Genomic DNA, 18,370 nt, shown 5'->3' with positions numbered 1-18,370 from the left:
TTTAAAATTCTTTTGTATTCTTGCTCACTGAAGGGTGTAGCCATATTGCCATTTTGTGGCTGGTGCCAAAGGTTAGCATGATGTGGAATCATTGGCAGGTTCCCTGTATCTTGATTGGCTTGCTGCTCCTGACACTGTGATGTAGCTGGATGTACAAAACATTATTGAAAAATAGCAGAGATCAAAGCCTGTGATTGCAAAAATAATTAACCTCATAATAAGGGACAGCAGGCGGCACAGTGATGTAGTGGTTAGCACTGTCGCCTCACAGCAAGAAGGTCCTGAGTTCGAGCCCCGTGGCCGGCAAGGGCCTTTCTGTGTGGAGTTTGCATGTTCTGTCTGCGTGGGTTTCCTCCGGGTGCTCCGGTTTCCCCCACAGTCCAAAGACATGCAAGTTAGGTTAACTGGTGACTCTAAATTGACCGTAGGCGTGAATGGGAGTGTGAATGGTTTACTGTGTCTGTGTCAGTACTGTGATGACCTGGTGACTTGTCCAGGGTGTACCCCGCTTTTCACCCGTAGTCAGCTGGGATAGACTCCAGCTTGCCTGCGACCCTGTAGAACAGGATAAAGCAGCTAGAGATAATGAGATGAGGTAAGGGACAGCATTTTTTCTGTGTTCCATTGCAGACAACCGAGCAATGTAAACGACTTGCTAAACAGTGGCTACACAACTTGGGAACAGGTCATACTTTAGAAACACACTCCTTTGGGAGAAATTCTGTTCTTTGCGAGGACCATTTTGAGTTTGATTGCTTTGAAAGGAATCTACAGGCTGAGCTCTTGGGCTACGCAGGTCACATTAGACTCAAACTTGATGTTGTGTCAACAACATTCCAACACCTTACATGGAAAAAGGATTCAGGCCATGCAAACCAATACAAGGCACTGCCTAAAAGCGGAGCTCCGGATGAGTCTAAAGTGTTTTATTAAATAATCACACATTCTTTAAGAAGCAAATTAAAAATAAGTGTTGGATAAAAACCCATCTATCTGATGCAAATAAAGATACAAATTTCGTTGTCCGGTGCTCTGTGCTTCACTCCGCTCTGCTATAAATTTACACTCTGATTTGAGCTGTTGCTAGCTTATATTTAGACCATATACACTATAGTGGCACACTGCATGTATAAATAAATAAATGTGCTTTATAGCTAGTATGGCACACCAGATAGCTGCTGAATCCTTTGAACTACCTTCCCGACTTTGCACTTGCAAAGCTCCACTGATTTCATCATTAGAATCATCTGATGATTTGCTGCTCAAATCATTTCCCAGATGCAGATTGTCCTTTTCCTGAGGTTCATACAGATATCTGGTTTCTCTACTGTCCATACTGACTTGAAGATAACTCTTTTTCATCTGACTAAATCCAGGCTAACAAGCATGTTTACTTCAGCTACACTTAACTTCCAGTCCCTGGCTATCAACAGCTTGCCGTCACATCCTGTACACTATATTAGTTGCCCATGTGCAATGAAACTTGATGTGCTTTTGGACTTTTAAGTTCATGATAACTAATCAGGCGGCTGTACTTGTGTGCATTATTACAATCAGGGCTTGTACTATTGATATTGATCATGTTTAAATGCTGTACCTGTAACCTTTAAGTGGGAAAAACTGCATTTACCTTGAATAGTCTCCTATTGCTTTCCTGATGAATGTAAGCTTCACTGGAAATACTCAAAAACTTGAACTAGGCCATCAATAACTGTTTCTCTTCAACTGTTTCTAGTTTATGCAAATTCATGAAAAAATGCAGTCTCTAGTCTGTAAACACAAACAGCTCTCTCTCTCTCTCTCTCTCTCTCTCTCTCTCTCACACACACACACACACACACACACACACACACACGTCCTTTATTCAAATAAGTTCAAGGTTAACATATATTTAAAACACCCCTTTTAGTCGGTCACCTTTTATTTCCTGGAAAGAATAATGACATCACTGCCAAACCAAAACACTGATAAACAGCAGATACTGAGATAACATCTGTTTCTAGGGCAATATGCAAAGAAAGAATAGAGAGAGGAGGCTGTATACCAAAAGATGGATAAGGATGATATCAGTCAGAGAAGCAAGCAAAAGGCCAAGTGTCATGTTGTGGTTGTGGGGATCCTTGTCATCAGCAGGGGTTGGAAAGTCGTCAGGTTTGCAGCAAGAACTGAAATTTGCTGTTCATCGGTGGTCTTCATTTGTCACATTCATTGAGTAAATCAGATGCTAAAATCACAAATCACTTCAAATCCAAGGTTGTGACAGTGCAACATGTGAAAAAGTAAAAGGGGGTGAAGTTGTATTTTGTTTATGTTGTCAGTGACTGGTGCCTGGAAACTCGTTCAAAATCAAACCCTGAAATTTACCTGTTTATCAGAACCAGCAGCTCTGACGCTGACAGTAAAGGGATGGCAGGGGTTAAAAGAGGACAGTGATACTGTATAATAAGAGGTTTGTTATGTTCAGGTGCATAAGGTGCAAAGGTGAACAGGTGAATGCATTACCACAAACTCGCAACACACACCCTGTGTGGAGTACAGGACATACATCAGGTAGGGATGTCTACTTATTCTGTATGTATGTGTATATGGACATATTTATAGCACCGCACAGTTGAATTCTTGAATATGGTATAAGGACATTGTGGGTCATGTCCAGTCTGGAAGAGGGGGATTTGGTCTGTCAGAAGGTAATCCAACATGGCACAAGGCTTCCAAGGCAGAGAGGAGGAAAATGGTGGTCGAGGAGATACGCCGCCAGGAGGAGGTTGATCGAACCACAAAGGCTGTCTCACTTGTTAAACAGGGGCAATGGATGAAATGGGAGGGGCTTGAGAGAAGAGAGCTCAGCTGGAGGGAGCTGTGGAAGATGGAAGCAAATAACCTGAGTTTCCTCATCAGGGCCACTTATGATGTATTGCCATCGCCAAAAAATCTCCATCAGTGGTATGGTGAGGACCCAACCTGCTCCCTTTGTCCAGCCGATGCGACTCTCAAGCACATCCTGACTGGCTGTAAGACCAGCCTCACACAAGGGCGTTACACCTGGAGGCATAATCAGGTCTTGAAGTGTCTGGCAGCAGCAGTAGAGACCAAGAGAGCTACGGTCAACTCCTTACCCCAGACAGCAACCAACTCCACCATAACAGCTTCATTTGTCCGAGAAGGTCAAAAAAAGCCTAACCATCCTCCCTCCACACTCAAGCTTAGAGAACTAGCTAAGGCTCGGGATTGGAAATTGTTAGTTGACATTGGGCACCAACTAATTTTCCCTCCTGAGATTGCATCCACTACTTTAAGGCCAGACATGGTACTTTGGTCTCCATTGATGAAGTCAGTGTATATCATAGAACTCACCGTTCCTTGGGAGAATGCAGTGGAAGAAGCGTATGAGCGCAAGAAACTGCGATATACCGAGCTGGCAATGGATGCTCAACAACGAGGATGGTCGACAAAGATCTATCCTGTAGAAGTGGGATGCCGGGGTTTCGTTGCTTCATCCACTATCAGGCTGCTCAGAGACCTTGGCGTGCAAGGGCAAGCTCTTTGTCAGACAATAAGAGCTGTCTCCGAAGCGGCTGAAAGAAGCAGCCAATGGATATAGATGAAGCGGAAAGATCCTTGCTGGGCTCACAGACCCTATATAGCATCGTAACAGACTACAGGGTGGGATTTGGGCTTGGGACACAAGCTCAGGTTTGATCAACCTGTAGCTGGCCACCTTTGAGGAGGGTGTATAGTATCTAAAGGCCGAAACACCCCATGAATCAAGGGCATACTACTGATGATGTGTCCCAAATTCAAATCTTGACTGGCAGCTTCTCATGTTGCGCTCTCTTTCTCTTTTTCTCTCTCTCTCTTTCTATCTCTCTCTCTCATGCATACCATCTACTGGCACAATGGACTGTTTAACATCTCGTCCCGTGTTTTATGATTCTGGTCAAAAGGTGTATGTTTTTCTGTATAACAGCACGGCTCAGGCAGTAGCTCTGGCTGTAACCTGGACAATAGGTTAATATTCATACGTGTTATTAATGGTGCTTTAGGCAGAGGAGTTTACTCTTTCCAGTTTCTTGGTAAAATTGTGAAGTTGTATTTTTTTTTGAGAGAGAGAGAGAGAGAGAGAGAGAGTCATATTGTTAATTCATAAAAAATAATATTGGAAATATTTTTCAGTATTTGTTTTTCTCCTACAGATATGGTCCATCTTATATCAGTGACCCTGCTCTTCTCAGGTCAGTGTGTGTGTGTGTGTGTGTGTTCTATTTTATATGGCAATGCATGAATTTACTGTTTCATTTTAACATGTAACTAGTTTGGACAATATCTTTTTTCTCTTTGTGATCTGTTGCTATTTTTGTAAAACTACTGATCCGCTTTAAATCGGGTGTAAAATTCAGAATCCACTGATACAGCAGTGTTTTCAAACCCATCTTGCTCTATAATTTTTACTTGACTTCCAGAAGAGTGTGTGTGTGTGTATGTGTGTGCACCTCCTGTTGGTGTCTGTATCTGTTTCGAATATATAATCTGTTCATTTCAAATAATGTACCTGTTCATATTCCATTACATCCATAATATAATTAATATTCCCCTGGCCTCATAAATAATTCAGATAAATCTACAAACATCAGACTGTCACGTGTGCACGTTCCACCCTTGATGCACCTCGAAATATCTCCCCTGCCCACGCACGTGTCTCAAGGACTAATTCCATGCACCTGTCCCGGATTAGAGTGCAATCAGCGCACGCTTATAAGGATGCTGAACACAACGAGACTTTGTGAAGTAACCGCTCTGTTCACTCGCGTCTGACCTTACCGAGCCTTTGTTTGTGTTATTCCTCTGGGTTTTGACTAACAGTTGGATTCTGGCTTTTGTCTCTCCCTCTGCTCACCTCTCTGTATATCACATGACCCTTGCTTGTCTTCCAAGTTTGAGTCTGCCTCATGTTTTGGACTTGTATGCCTGCTTATTGTTTTTATAATAAACACACTCTTCCAACGATTACATCCATCTACCGCCACTTACATGACAGTTTAATTGAATCAATGTACAAACCTTTCCAGCAGATCTTCAGGTCAGATGTCTGCACTGACTTGAGTGCCTTTTTTAGTTGCAGTATACAGTGTCTTGCAAAAGTATTCCTCCCCCTTGATGTTTGTCCTATTTTGTCGCATCACAAGATGAAATTAAAATCGATTTTTGGAGGGTTGGCACCGTTTGATTTCTACAACATGCCTACCACTTTAAAGATGCAAATTATTGTTTTATTGTGACAAACAGTAACTGGGTTTGTAACTGCAGGCAGACACGAGTGCTGATGCAGACATCTCACTGATCTCTAAATAAATTATCTGGAGAGATCATTGGCCAGTCAGAGTGAAGCGATCTGGCCACCATATTACCATGCACATTGGATCGGTATGGTTATATCTCTGCCTAGGAAACTACACAAAACTGGAGATGTTATTCATCTAATTGTTGAGGAAAAAACACAAATTGGACAGATTATTTGTACACGCGTGCATGTGTGTGTCAGTGTGTGAATGGTTGATTTTTGTGGGGGTGTTTGTGTTTTAATCATAATTTACTGTATTCAATACATTTTACCATCATGGATATATTCAGGAACATTACTGCATATTTTATTATTAGTATTATTAATTTGACCAAATAGAAAACATGTAGACAATACATGCATTACAGGAAGAAAACAAAGTGTACATTACAGCATGCCAGAACAATACTGGTTTCCACAGAGATGGAGACGTGTGTCAGCATCCACAAAAGTAACATCATTTCCTGTTGCCCGGAGGCATGTGAACCCTCATATGCTGTTCCAGATCAGCAATTTAAAAATAAATAAATAACCTTACATTGCACAGAATGAAAAACAAAATGAAACTAATCATATGAATAATGGCCGGAACAGAGAGTTACATGTAGATACAGTATTACAAATTAATATCTAAAGCTGAATAAACCATCCATAGCTATAGTTACAAATTATGTTTAATCAACCATCTAAGAATAATAAAATTAACCAAGTCCTAAATTACAATTTACTGCATAATTATAAGAAAATAATAAATTATTCTAATCCTCCATTTATTGGAAAATACTTCCATACAAATTAATATTTCCCAAACATTAAAAAGTTTTAACATAAACTTCAAGAAAACCAAAATACCATCAGGTAATATCTATTTATAACTATATCAAACAAAAATAAAATCAATATATCGATTCAGTTGTATCAAAAAGCCAATGTGTGTTAAAGAAAATGAGATGTGAGAGATTAGTGTGAGCACTGAGGAATAATCTGTAAGTTATTGAACTCTATCCGGATTGATTCATGTGTGATGTAAATTATGTGACCAATAAATACTGTTCAGACATGACTGATTAATGAAGTGAAAATAGCAAATAACATGAGAAAATAATCCTGTTTCAACAACTGTCCTAAGTAGAAAGGAAGAAGAAATATACGAAAGAGAAAGATATACACTGTATAAGAGAGAAACTCAAATAATCTCCATAAAAATAATTATAGTAGTAAAAGAGCCATTAAAAATTATCAGAGACTGAACTGGAAAAGGGAAAAACAATAACAAGTGTTGCCAGGCAAAATGCACCTCATAGCACTTATGATGAATATGAAAGAAGATATCGCGAAAAAACAATTTTGACCTTTTTGGTGACTTTGACCTTGTGTGTGAACATACTTGGCCAATAAACATGGTTCTGATTCTCTGCTGCTCTCAGCCAATCAGAACACACCATACTGCTCTCACACCATACTGCGGGATTGTTACACTCTTACATTCTTACAGCATGATGACATAGTGGCTGCCACCTCTATATGAAGCGGTAGCTACAAAAACCTTGACCTTAACCAGATGACCCCCAAAATGTTGGAGGTTCTATTTGAGACCAATGCCCATCTATCCTGAAAGTTTCATGAAGATTTATCCAGCCATTTTCCCATAACATGGTTTACAAAAAAAAAAAACACAAACAATACCTCGCCCCTTGATGAACTCCATCCTGGGCAAGGTAATGAATGGGAGCACTTTAAAAATATATAAGGAATGTGGGGTAAAGTTGAGAAAATAAGAACCGTGCCATCAGATTAGCGAAGCGTGCTCACAGTCAAAAAATCCAGGACTTTTTCCACGACACCACCAACACCAGGGATATGTGGAAAGGCATATGGGCTATCACAAACTACAGGATAGCCCCTCCCGAGTGTGATGATGACACGGACTTCCTCAATGAACTCCATAACTTCTTTGGGAGGTTTGAGGCACTAAATAACACTCCTGCAGTGAAAGCTGTTCCCCATCAGGATGAAAAGGCACTCTGTCTTGATACAGCTAAGGTGCGGAAGACTCTGAGGAGAGTCAACACACAGAAGGCCCCAGGCCCCGATAATATTCCTGGTCAGGTGCTCAAGGAATGTGCAGACCAACTGGCTCATATTCTAATAGACATTTTCAACACCTCACTGGATCAAGCCAAAGTCCCATCATGTTTCAAGACTGCCACCATCATCCCAGTGCCAAAAAAACCTCAAATCACATCACTCAATGACTACCGGCCCGTTGCACTCACTCCTATTATGATGAAGTGCTTTGAGAGGCTGGTAAAGGAGTGCATCACCTCCAGGCTCCCTCCCACATTCAACCCCTTCCAGTTTGCCTACCAGCCAGACCGCTCCACTGAAGATGCCATCTCCTCCGCTCTTCACCTGAGCCTTACACACCTGGAGGAGAAGAACACTCATGTGCGGATGCTGTTCCTGGACTTCAGTTCAGCATTTAATACTATCATTCCACAGCATCTGGTGAACAAACTGGGTCCCCTGGGCTTCAGCACCCCTCCGTGCAACTGGCTGCTAGACTTCCTCACTGAAAGATCACAGTCAGTGCGGGTCGGATAGAACACCTCCAGTGTCATCACCCTTAGCACAGGCTCCCCTCAGGGCTGTGTCCTGAGCCCGCTGCTGTTCACTCTGACACACGACTGTGTCCCCAGGGCTGCCAGCAACCACATTGTGAAGTTTGTGCATGACACAACAGTGGTGGGCCTCATCAGGGATGACAATGACCTGGCCTATAGAGAGGAGGTGGAGCAGCTAGTGGGCTGGTGCAGGGAAAACAATCTGATCCTGAATGTGGACAAAACTAAAGAGATCATTGTTAACTTCAGGAAAAACCAGCCCAGCCATGTTCCACTTCTCATCAACAACATGGCTGTCGAGGTGGTCAATAGCACCAAGTTCCTGGGGGTACACATCACAGACAACTTCACCTGGTCTGTGAACACCGCATCACTGGTCAAGAAGGCACAGCAGCGTCTGCACTTCCTGCATAGGATGAGGAGAGCCCACCTTCTCCTGCCCATCCTCACTACATTCTACAGAAGCACCATAGAGAGCGTTCTAACCAGCTGCATCTCTGTGTGGTGTGGAGGCTGCAGTGCCTCTGACTGGAAGAATGTGAGGAGAATGGTGAGGACAGCAGAGAAAATCATTGGGACTTCTCCCCCCCCCCCCCCCCCCCCCCCACACACACACACACACACACACATTCAGGACATTGCACCAAAGCGCTGCATGTCTCGAGCCAGAAACATCGTCAGTGACCCCTCACACCCTCACGATGGACTGTTCTCCCCTCTGGCCTCTGGAAAGAGGTTTTGCAGCATTCGGTGCAGGACCACCAGGTTCTGTAACAGCTTTTTCCCCCAGGTCACCAGACTGCTCAAATCCAAACTCTAAACTTCTATTTATAACTTGAACATTTCCTAATTCCACAGGTCACTTTATACTATTGCACTTTATAATATTTTTGTTGCTGCATAATTAAATTTAATACACTTCATATTTAATTCTGTGCTGAGCCAAATTGCAACAAAATTTCGTTCTGTGTACACTTGTTGTATACTGAATGACAAAGGTTGTCTAAGTCTAATGGAAGGAAAAAAGTCAGGAGATACTTTTCTTGGGGCAAATTTGATCTGATATGACGGTTTAACACAAACCAAATACACACGATGGGTGTAGTAATATGGTGGCCAGATGGCTTCACTCGTCTCTACAGCGTGGATTGGACAATGAGCTCTCCAAATATTTTATGTAGAGATCAGTGATGCTGATGTAGACATCCCAACTCTCCCGATTGCATTCTGATTGTTCTGTCTTGTTCACGAGACCAATCGGTGTTCTGTGTGGACGGGACTTTACGTCTCTCTCTCCCGGACCGACAGTCCATCGGTTCAGTGTATCCAGGAGCATTATTACAGATTTATGTGGTCTTTCAAGATTAATACTGCTCAAAATGAGTGCATATTTACAATTTGTCATCAATGTAAATTTGTCATCAGTTTGGATGTTCAAATATTGGATGTAAGCTGAACTGTGATGTTATTAGATTGCTTTTACATGTCTGGTTACTGGTTCCATGGTATTTTTTTGTCAGCATAGAAGCTTTTAAGTGATCATCCTTATATTATCGCCCATACAGCCCTTTCACTTTCCCTCTATGCATTGTTTACACGAAATACATGTTCCAACTACTCAGGAATATAACTCTGGCCAACAACATTAACAGTGTACATTTACACTGATGACAAATTGCAAATGGACAATCATTTTGAGCAGTATTAATCTTGAAAAAAATCTGTGAGACCATGTAAACCTGTAATAATATTTGAGCATCTGATATTTGAACATATTTTAACATCATAATATTTGAACATTGAAACTGATTATATAGCTCAATATTGGTTTTTGTACCGTTATCAGCAGCCTGGGCCTGGCCCCCAGACGTTCCCAACTGCACAGTGGATTGTGGGATATGGTAAAGGGGTGAATGTGTAGATTGATTATACTAGCTGGCAAGGTGCCCAGGCTACATGATAAACACAAACTCCTTGAAGATTTGCTTATAGTTTCAATAGAATATTAAAAAAATATATTAATAATAATAATAAGTAGTTTACATAAATAATAGAGGTAGTCTACATATTTTGTCACATTTTCTACACATACAGTAGGCCTGTCTAACTTGGTGCTGCCCATTTCTAACTGTGATGTAGAAAGGGCATTCAGCATGGTGCATCACATGAATTTAGGAGTCCGCTGTCTCACCAAACACCTTGTAAATCTGATGTCTTGCAACATGAACGAGTTCATTGAGACAGACTGTCACAGGGTTCAGGTTTCTGGCAGATTGCTCAAATCTGTAAAGCAAGCCACATCATAATACAAGGAATGTTTGCAAAAGAAATAGAAAAGCTAGTAATTGTGTTTGTAATACTAGTTTCAGAAAAGCTTTTTGATGTATTATTGTTCATACAAATAGTCTCTTGAAAAAAAGCATTTTGTTCTATTCATGTTTATTTCAGTATCTAATTTAAATAATTTTCTATTGTGACGTGTCCTGTTCATCCTTTTGTATGGAGGGCTTGGGGCTCCCTCCCTGAAATGACGTTTTACAGATTGGGATGTCTGCTGATGTGTGATTTTTGAGAGGGGTTTTGTATGGAGAGATGAGTGTGGGACAATTCTGATTTTTTTTTTTTGAGGGATTTTTATATTGGCTTTGACTGACAACTTTTCATGCAGGTGAAGTAGTAGAGGTTAAATATTGCATGTGTTTTTGTTACGTTTGCTGCCATTTTACCAAGTTGGTTTTCTGCGAGAATCATGTTGAAGTCCTGCATGTTATCGCTGTAGTCACGTGGTACATCAAATATGGCTGCCACGTAGCCGCGGTCATTTCTGAGCAGTGGTAAATGTTTTCCATCATTTGCAATGCAGGAAACTCTTTTTTTTTTTTTATAAATAGGCCTAATGACACTAAACTCTCACAGACTTTGTGAAGTAATGTACTCTTTTGTCTGACCTTACCAAGCCTTTCTTTTCCATTGTTGTTCTGGTTTCCGGCTCGCATTTGTATTTTGGATTCTGCCTTTTGTCTCTGCCTCGTCTAGTCTGTTTGTGCCTCGCATGACCTTTGCCTGTCTTCTGGTTTTTTATTCTGCTTTACATTTTCGACTTACATGCCTGCTTGTTGTTTTTATAATGAACACATTTCCAACGATTACATCCGTCTGCCGTCCACCTTTACATGACACACACTGCAATATTTCTCATGAACTCATTTAGGATTTATTCCAAGCTGCATGAAATATAAGCAGGTCAAGTGCTATGTTGTGTTCTTTAATATGGCAGCACAATGCACCAGGTGGAAAGGGTCATTTAATTATTCAATTACACAACAACATAAAGAATCACATACGTGTTTATTCAGTTTTATGGGTTAAATTAGCATGGTGGCATGGAGTTGAACAACAGTCGTTCTTCAAGACGTTTAAAGGTTGCTCACTGGTTAGTTCATGTTGTATTACAGTAAATAGTTTTTAATGACACATGTTGTATCTGGTTCCTCAAAATATAAAAATGAGCAGGTGCAAATAAATTATCATGGTTTTAAAAACTAGTTTGTTTCAATAGCAAAGGGGAAAAAAATGTCAATAGCCAAGTTTACAGTGTTTCGTGGTGGAATTTTTACCGAGCAAATTTACCAATGTCGAAGGCATGAGCCGAGAGAGAAAGTGAAGGTTGGTCCCTTCTTCTAGGAGAAAAAATAAATAAATAAAATTTGAGAAAGTGAAAATCATGTTGCAAATTGAAACTGACAATTTCACACATTTTGAAAGAAATAAAAATGTTTTATTTGCAAATATTTTCATCATGAGTAAAGAGATACCGTAAAATTTTATCAAAAAGCAAATACCATTTTTATTTATTTACTCATTTATTTTGCATTATATATTACATTGTTCAGACGTAAATATTTAATTTCCTCAAAAGCACAGCGCCACATAATATGTCTCTCTCTCTTGTGTCTCACAGTAGTGTGTGGTATCAGGGCAGATGCTCCTCACCGCTATCACTTTGTGAATGAGAATAAAACCTGGAGTGAAGCTCAGACTTACTGCAGAGAGAAATGCACTGATTTGGCCTCCATCAACAACATTGAAGAGATGATGAAGCTGGATCACACACTGAAGAAGGAAACTGCAAAGCAAGCTTGGATCGGTCTACAGAAAAAGGGCACTGGGAAATGGCAGTGGTCTCTGGCAGACCAAACTTTCTACAGAGACGGAGGCACTTACAGAAACTGGAGTAGTGGAGAACCAAACAACAATGGGGGAATTGAATTCTGTGTTGTCATGTACAGATCTAGTGGCACGTGGAATGATGCCCCCTGTAACTGGTTATTCCCTTTTGTGTGTTATGAAGGTAAGAACTTGCAAATAGATGTGAATACTTTTGTTTGTTTCCAATCTATGGCTTTACAGTAATAAAAATCACCTGGATGATCTGTGTGTATTATTTCCTGTCCTTGATATTTTTCATCTGATGGCAGAAAAGACAGAAATCTGATTGAGTCATGAACAAATTATTCATGATGTCAATTACATGTCTTTCAGAAAGGAACACAAACACTGATAGATACATATTGATTAATGAGAAAAAGACCTGGAGTGATGCTCAGATCTACTGCCGAGAGAATCACACCGACCTGGTCAGTGTGAGGAACCAAACTGAGAATGAGGAGATCAGGAGAAAGATTCAAAGTTCAGGAAATGAGCCTGCTTGGTTTGGTCTGTTTTATGACTCCTGGAAGTGGTCAGATCAGAGTAATTCCTCATTCAGATACTGGAGCTCTAACAAACCCAGTGGAGGTTTGAACTGTGCTGCAGTGTCTGTGTCTGAGCCACACTATTGGAGTAATGTGAACTGCACAGAAAAACTCCCATTCATCTGTCATGAGAGTGAGTTACACGATGGTGTTTCAACAAAGAGCTTTTTTGTTTCGTTTTATTTGGGTTTTTTTAATGATGGCTAATGCTGTATTGGATTGTTATAAACTGTATTCAATACTCTATGTTTTATAAATACAATAGCAAATTAATCTGTGGATAAAACTTACAAGAAACAAAACAATGAAAATGTTTGTATAAAAACAGAGATATGAAAAAAATACCATTAACCTTCGTTTAAGCTCTTATATCCAGATATATTTGTTGGTTTAATGTTCCTCTGCTAAAAACAGAGAGGAAAAAAAAACAGTGAAACTTTATCTTGCGCTGTAAAAATTCACTTTATCTTTTCTTGAATGTTTGCTTTTTCCAGACAGACTGATCTTGATCAAACAGAATCTGACCTGGCGGGAAGCTCTGAATTACTGCAGGAATCATCATTATGACCTGGTCTCAGTGCGCACTGAGGAGATGCAGCTCTGGGTGAAGGAGGTGGTTCAAGATGCCTCCACTGAACAGGTGTGGCTCGGCCTGTGTCACGACTGCGCCCAGCGGATCTGGTTCTGGGTTTTTGGAACCATGGTCTGCTATCAGGACTGGGCCCCGGGGACCGGGACATGGAATGAAGACTGCAGCCATGAGAAGAGAAGTGGAGCAGTTCAGTCTGGAGGACAGCAGCAGTGGATCGACCTGCCTCAGAACTACAAACTCAACTTCATCTGCTCTACCTATGATGGTCAGTCACAATGTTTTTTAGGAATGTGATCTCATAAGCTTTTTCTATATTATAATTAAAATCTTTGTCTTTTCTTTGTATGATTGATGAAGAAATGTTTTGAGTGAACATGAAGACTGAAGACAAGCTGTGGTCCACCATCTATATCAACATCAGATCTACAGTACTGTCTCATTTTATACTCTTATATACATTATTGATATAAATGTATCCTCTTTATCCAGATGTTTCACCAATTTCTTTTTAATATGCTCAGTCAGTTCCACTCTCTCCATACTGCATGATCTTTTCATATTATAGAGAACGTTATCTATAATATGCTTGCTTTTCTTACGAATAGAGGGTTTATGGGCAAGTAAGGTGAAATCTCTTTGGATTTTTATTCTTCAGTGTGTTTGTTCTGTACATTTTAATTTTTTTCATCTGGGAAACATCCCACATTCAGATCATTTACACCCATGCAGGAAGTTTGGAACACCTCGCCCTGCATACAGTGATGTTAAAATGTTCATTATTGGTGATGGGTATACAGGTGTTAGGTTAAATTTTATTATATGTAGGTTAAATCAAGATATATGTAGACATATGTAAGTTTAGTTAAGAATTCAGCGAATTATTCTGTGTCAAAATTATATTAGTTGACCTTATGTCTCGGCTGGACATTGTTTGGGAACATTTTGTTTATTCTTTGATATGAGAGTGTATTTTGAACAGAGAAGTGTCTGAAGGACCCACCAAGGTCTGTTTTAGTGTTAAATCAACTCACACACACTCTGAAATGGTAGAATTAAAGTTCATGTTTCAGTTGAAACTTGGGTCATAGCTTCATAAAAGCTATGAAATATACTGAAATATATTGAAATATACTATGGTAGTGATCCCGTAATTAATGAATGCATTCCGTGATTAATGTTAGTTTTATAGTTCTAGATTAGTTTCATAATGACATTATAATTATAATTAAGATCTTATGATTCTAAGGGTTTTTAGTTTAAAAGCATTAACCTAATTTAGTTAATTAACCTGTTAGTTGTTTAATTGTTCTCTCTCTTTCAGACATATTCTCATTGTTCTTGTGGTTAAGTTGTTCTTATTTTTTATGTTTATTTTCTTATAACATTCCTTGTTTTAGCATTATTAAAGACATATTGTTATTTGTTATTTTACTTATGTTGATGGAATCAAGATGTAATTTACTGACTGAACACACATTCATGTGTTAAGAATTATTCATGTTAATTTTTAAGATCCTTTCTGTGCAAACTAGTGTCTTTGACCTTCTCCGTAGACTAGACATTATCTATGTTTAACATTCCATACTTATTAGCCAAGACTCTGATATCTATCTGTACCTTACTGTCAGCAAAAATATGTTATTATATTATGATTGATTCAAGATCATTACACACTTCCACATAGACGCACACCCATCACACACACGAAGACAAAACATAAACACAGAGACACTATAAGACGTTTTCAAAAATGTTTTCATTTTGACGAAGTGACTGTGCGAATAAACTGGCATGTGAACTCTCTGGTGTTCCCTTGTCTGTTTCTCTCGACCTGATCATTCTCGTCCTCAGATCTGAGGGGGCTCATGAAGGAATCGGGGTCTCTTTCTGGGTGAACCCAACAGGTGTCATGTGATACATTTTATTGTTTTTTTTGTGCATTTTTTGTGTATCTGGACAAATGAGCTGGAACGGTCAACTTCTCGAGACCAATGCCCTCGTGCCACCTGCAGAATTCTGGGGCGAAAAAACACTGCAAAAAAACAGAGAACCAGAGATTGGTTTCACTGCTGTTTATTCACAGTTTTCTCACCAAATCTGAAATTTTACAGACAACCTTTTATAACAAATTATAATCTCTCTAAACGGCAGCTGTGTTTATGTATTGTCTATCGAATGTGTGTGTGTGTAAAATGTGTGTGTGTTTGTGTATGACCTCAGAGAGGGGTGGGTGTAAGATATGTGTGTGTGTGCGTTATGTGTGTGTGTGGATATCTTGTGCTAAGTCAGTGTGGCAGCGGGGGCGTGGTCAAGCGCCGGTCTGTGACAGGAGGGTGGAGTCGGGGAAGGTAAGTGGCAGAATCACTTCACCTGAGGGTAAATAACCTGTGTTTGTGTGTGTTTTCCCCAGTAAACCACCCTCTACTTAAGGAGGGAGAGGGAGAGCGGAAGGGAGCTCTCTCCCCAGCCAGACGACTTGTGTGTGTGTGTGTGTGTGTGCGTGGCTGAGAGAGTGGTGTATGCGTCTGAAAAGAGCAAATAAAAAAGTCATTGAATTTTACTCTGTCCTGCTGTCCTCTGTGCTCCACCCACACGCGATTCTCGCTACAGTGGTGCCGAAACCTGGGATAAGGTGGAGCATCAGTCCTGCAGCCCCATGGAATCCTCCCCGTTCGCGGACTTGGTCCACGCCCTCGCCACGGCTCAGCAGAGCCAGCACCAGGCACTCGTCACGCTCCGGAAGGAGCAGGAGCGCCGCTTCGAAGCCCTGGTGCTGGCTCAGAAGGAAGATCGAGAGGCATTCCGGCGTCTCCTCGCGTCGGCGGGGTCCACCAGCGCCCCGGCCGCGGGCCCGTCTCCCCTCATCTTAACCAAGATGGGCCCGCAGGACGACCCCGAGGCTTTCATCACGTTGTTCGAGCAGGTCGCCGAAGCCTCGGGGTGGCCGATGGAGCAGCGCGCGGCGCGCCTCCTCCCCCTCCTGACGGGAGAGGCGCAGCTAGCCGCACTACAGCTCCCCGCCGATCGCCGGCTGGCCTACGCCGGAGCAGGGGCGCACGCCGGAGCAGCAGCGCCAGCGCTTCCACGCGCTGCGGATGGAGGAAGTCAGCAGCCCGTTCGCGTTTGGCCAGCAGCTCCGGGACGCCTGCTGGCGGTGGCTGAGGGCCGAAGATCGCGACGCTGAGGGAATCATCGACCAGGTGGCGCTGGAACAGTTCATCGCCCGCTTGCCAGCCGGAACCGCGGAGTGGGTCCAGTGCCACCGCCCGGCGTCACTGGATCAGGCCGTAGGACTGGCGGAGGATCATCTGGCGGCTGTTCCGGCGGCAGGACAACCAACGACATCGTCTTCTCTCTCCTCTTCTCTCTCTCTTTCTCCCCCCCCTCCTCCCGTGTCCCGTCCTCGCCCCATTCCCCCACCATGGAGGCGGGAGCCGGCTCCACCCCAGCCGGCCCGCCGCACCCGTGGTGCCCTCCCGTTTCTCCCTTCTGTGTCTGTCTCTCCCCCCCCCCTCATGTGAGTGAGCCTCAGAACACAGCTGCAGAGGGAAGGCCCGGGCCGGTTTGCTGGCGCTGCGGGGAACCGGGCCACCTGCAGCAACAGTGTGCAGCGATGGAGGTGGGGGCGGTGGTGCGGATCCCCGACGCGCCAGAGGCTGCCCTCGATCGGGCCGGAGCGTATCGCATACCGGTAAGTGTACAAGGGGCTACATATCAGGCGTTGGTGGATTCAGGCTGCAATCAGACCTCGAGCCGCCAAAGCCTGGTGCAAGATGAGGCATTGGGGGGAGCACAAGGGGTGAAGGTGTTGTGTGTGCACGGGGATATTCACAGCTGCCCGTTGGTGTCGGTCCACATACATTTCAGAGGGGAAAAATCAATAGTGAAGGCGGCGGTTAATCCTCGCCTTACCCACTCTTTGATCTTGGGGACTGATTGGCCGGGATTTCGGGGTTTGATGGCACGCCTAGTAAAGAGTGGGTCCTGCCGGTTGATAGGGGAGGGTCCCGGTGTCGCTTTGGCTGGAGCTGCGGTCGCAGAGCCGTCTACGTCATCTCCGCGACAGAGTGAGGAGCCCCCGGCCCCTCCTCTTTCTATTGGGGAATCCCTCGCGGATTTCCCACTGGAACAATCGTGAGACGAGACTCTGCGACACGCGTTTGACCAAGTGAGAGTAATCGATGGTCAAACGCTCCAGCCGAACGCCACCCTGTCCTTCCCCTATTTTTCCATTTTGAAGGATAGGTTATACCGAGTGACGCAGGACACTCAGACGAAAGAGCGAGTCACCCAGTTGTTAATTCCAAAGAGCCGCCGGGAATTGGTATTCCAGGCGGCTCACTTTAATCCCATGGCTGGACACCTCGGGCAGGATAAGACACTAGCCCGGATAATGGCCCGATTCTATTGGCTGGGGATTGGCGGCGACGTCCGTAAGTGGTGTACGGCGTGCCGCGAATGCCAGTTAGTAAATCCAGCGGCCATTCCAAAAGCGCCCTTGCACCCCCTACCATTAATCGAGACCCCGTTCGAAAGAATTGGGATGGATCTCGTCGGGCCATTAGATCGGTCAACACGAGGGTACCGCTTTATATTGGTTCTGGTGGACTATGCAATGCGATACCCGGAAGCGGTGCCTCTTCGCAATATCTCAGCACGCAGTATTGCAGAGGCCCTCTTCCACGTCATCTCCCGGGTTGGAATCCCGAAAGAGATTCTGACTGACCAAGGCACCTCGTTTATGTCACGAACACTGAGCGAACTGTATGGGCTACTGGGTATTAAGCCGATCCGCACCAGCGTTTATCACCCACAGACGGACGGTTTAGTTGAACGGTTCAATCGCACCCTCAAGAATATTATCAAAAAATTCGTAAGTGAGGACGCACGTAACTGGGATAAGTGGCTCGAACCCTTGCTGTTTGCAGTGCGAGAGGTCCCCCAAGCCTCCACGGGGTTCTCCCCGTTTGAATTATTATATGGGCGTAAGCCGCGCGGCATCTTAGATGTACTGCGGGAGAATTGGGAGGAGGGACCTTCACAGAGCAAAAACGAGATTCAG

General features: G+C 42.9%; 1 protein-coding gene across 1 annotated transcript in view; it reads left to right on the top strand.

The window, feature by feature from the left end:
* Nucleotides 1-13,839, top strand: part of LOC132865945 (macrophage mannose receptor 1-like) — an 89,252-nt gene extending 75,413 nt beyond the window's left edge. Inside the window, exons 3-8 of the mRNA XM_060898446.1 lie at nt 2,465-2,550; nt 4,194-4,232; nt 11,924-12,313; nt 12,505-12,849; nt 13,211-13,573; nt 13,666-13,839. Of these exons, the coding sequence (XP_060754429.1) occupies nt 4,196-4,232; nt 11,924-12,313; nt 12,505-12,849; nt 13,211-13,573; nt 13,666-13,676 (1,146 nt within the window). The 5' untranslated portion in view covers nt 2,465-2,550; nt 4,194-4,195 and the 3' untranslated portion in view covers nt 13,677-13,839. The remainder of the gene's footprint in view (nt 1-2,464; nt 2,551-4,193; nt 4,233-11,923; nt 12,314-12,504; nt 12,850-13,210; nt 13,574-13,665) is intronic.
* The last annotated feature ends 4,531 nt before the right edge of the window (nt 13,840-18,370 follow it).

Source organism: Neoarius graeffei, chromosome 18 (assembly GCF_027579695.1).
Source record: "Neoarius graeffei isolate fNeoGra1 chromosome 18, fNeoGra1.pri, whole genome shotgun sequence".
Taxonomy (NCBI): Eukaryota; Metazoa; Chordata; class Actinopteri; order Siluriformes; family Ariidae; genus Neoarius; species Neoarius graeffei.
Note: the sequence above shows the minus strand (reverse complement) of the source record. Positions and strands in the feature narration are given on the sequence as shown.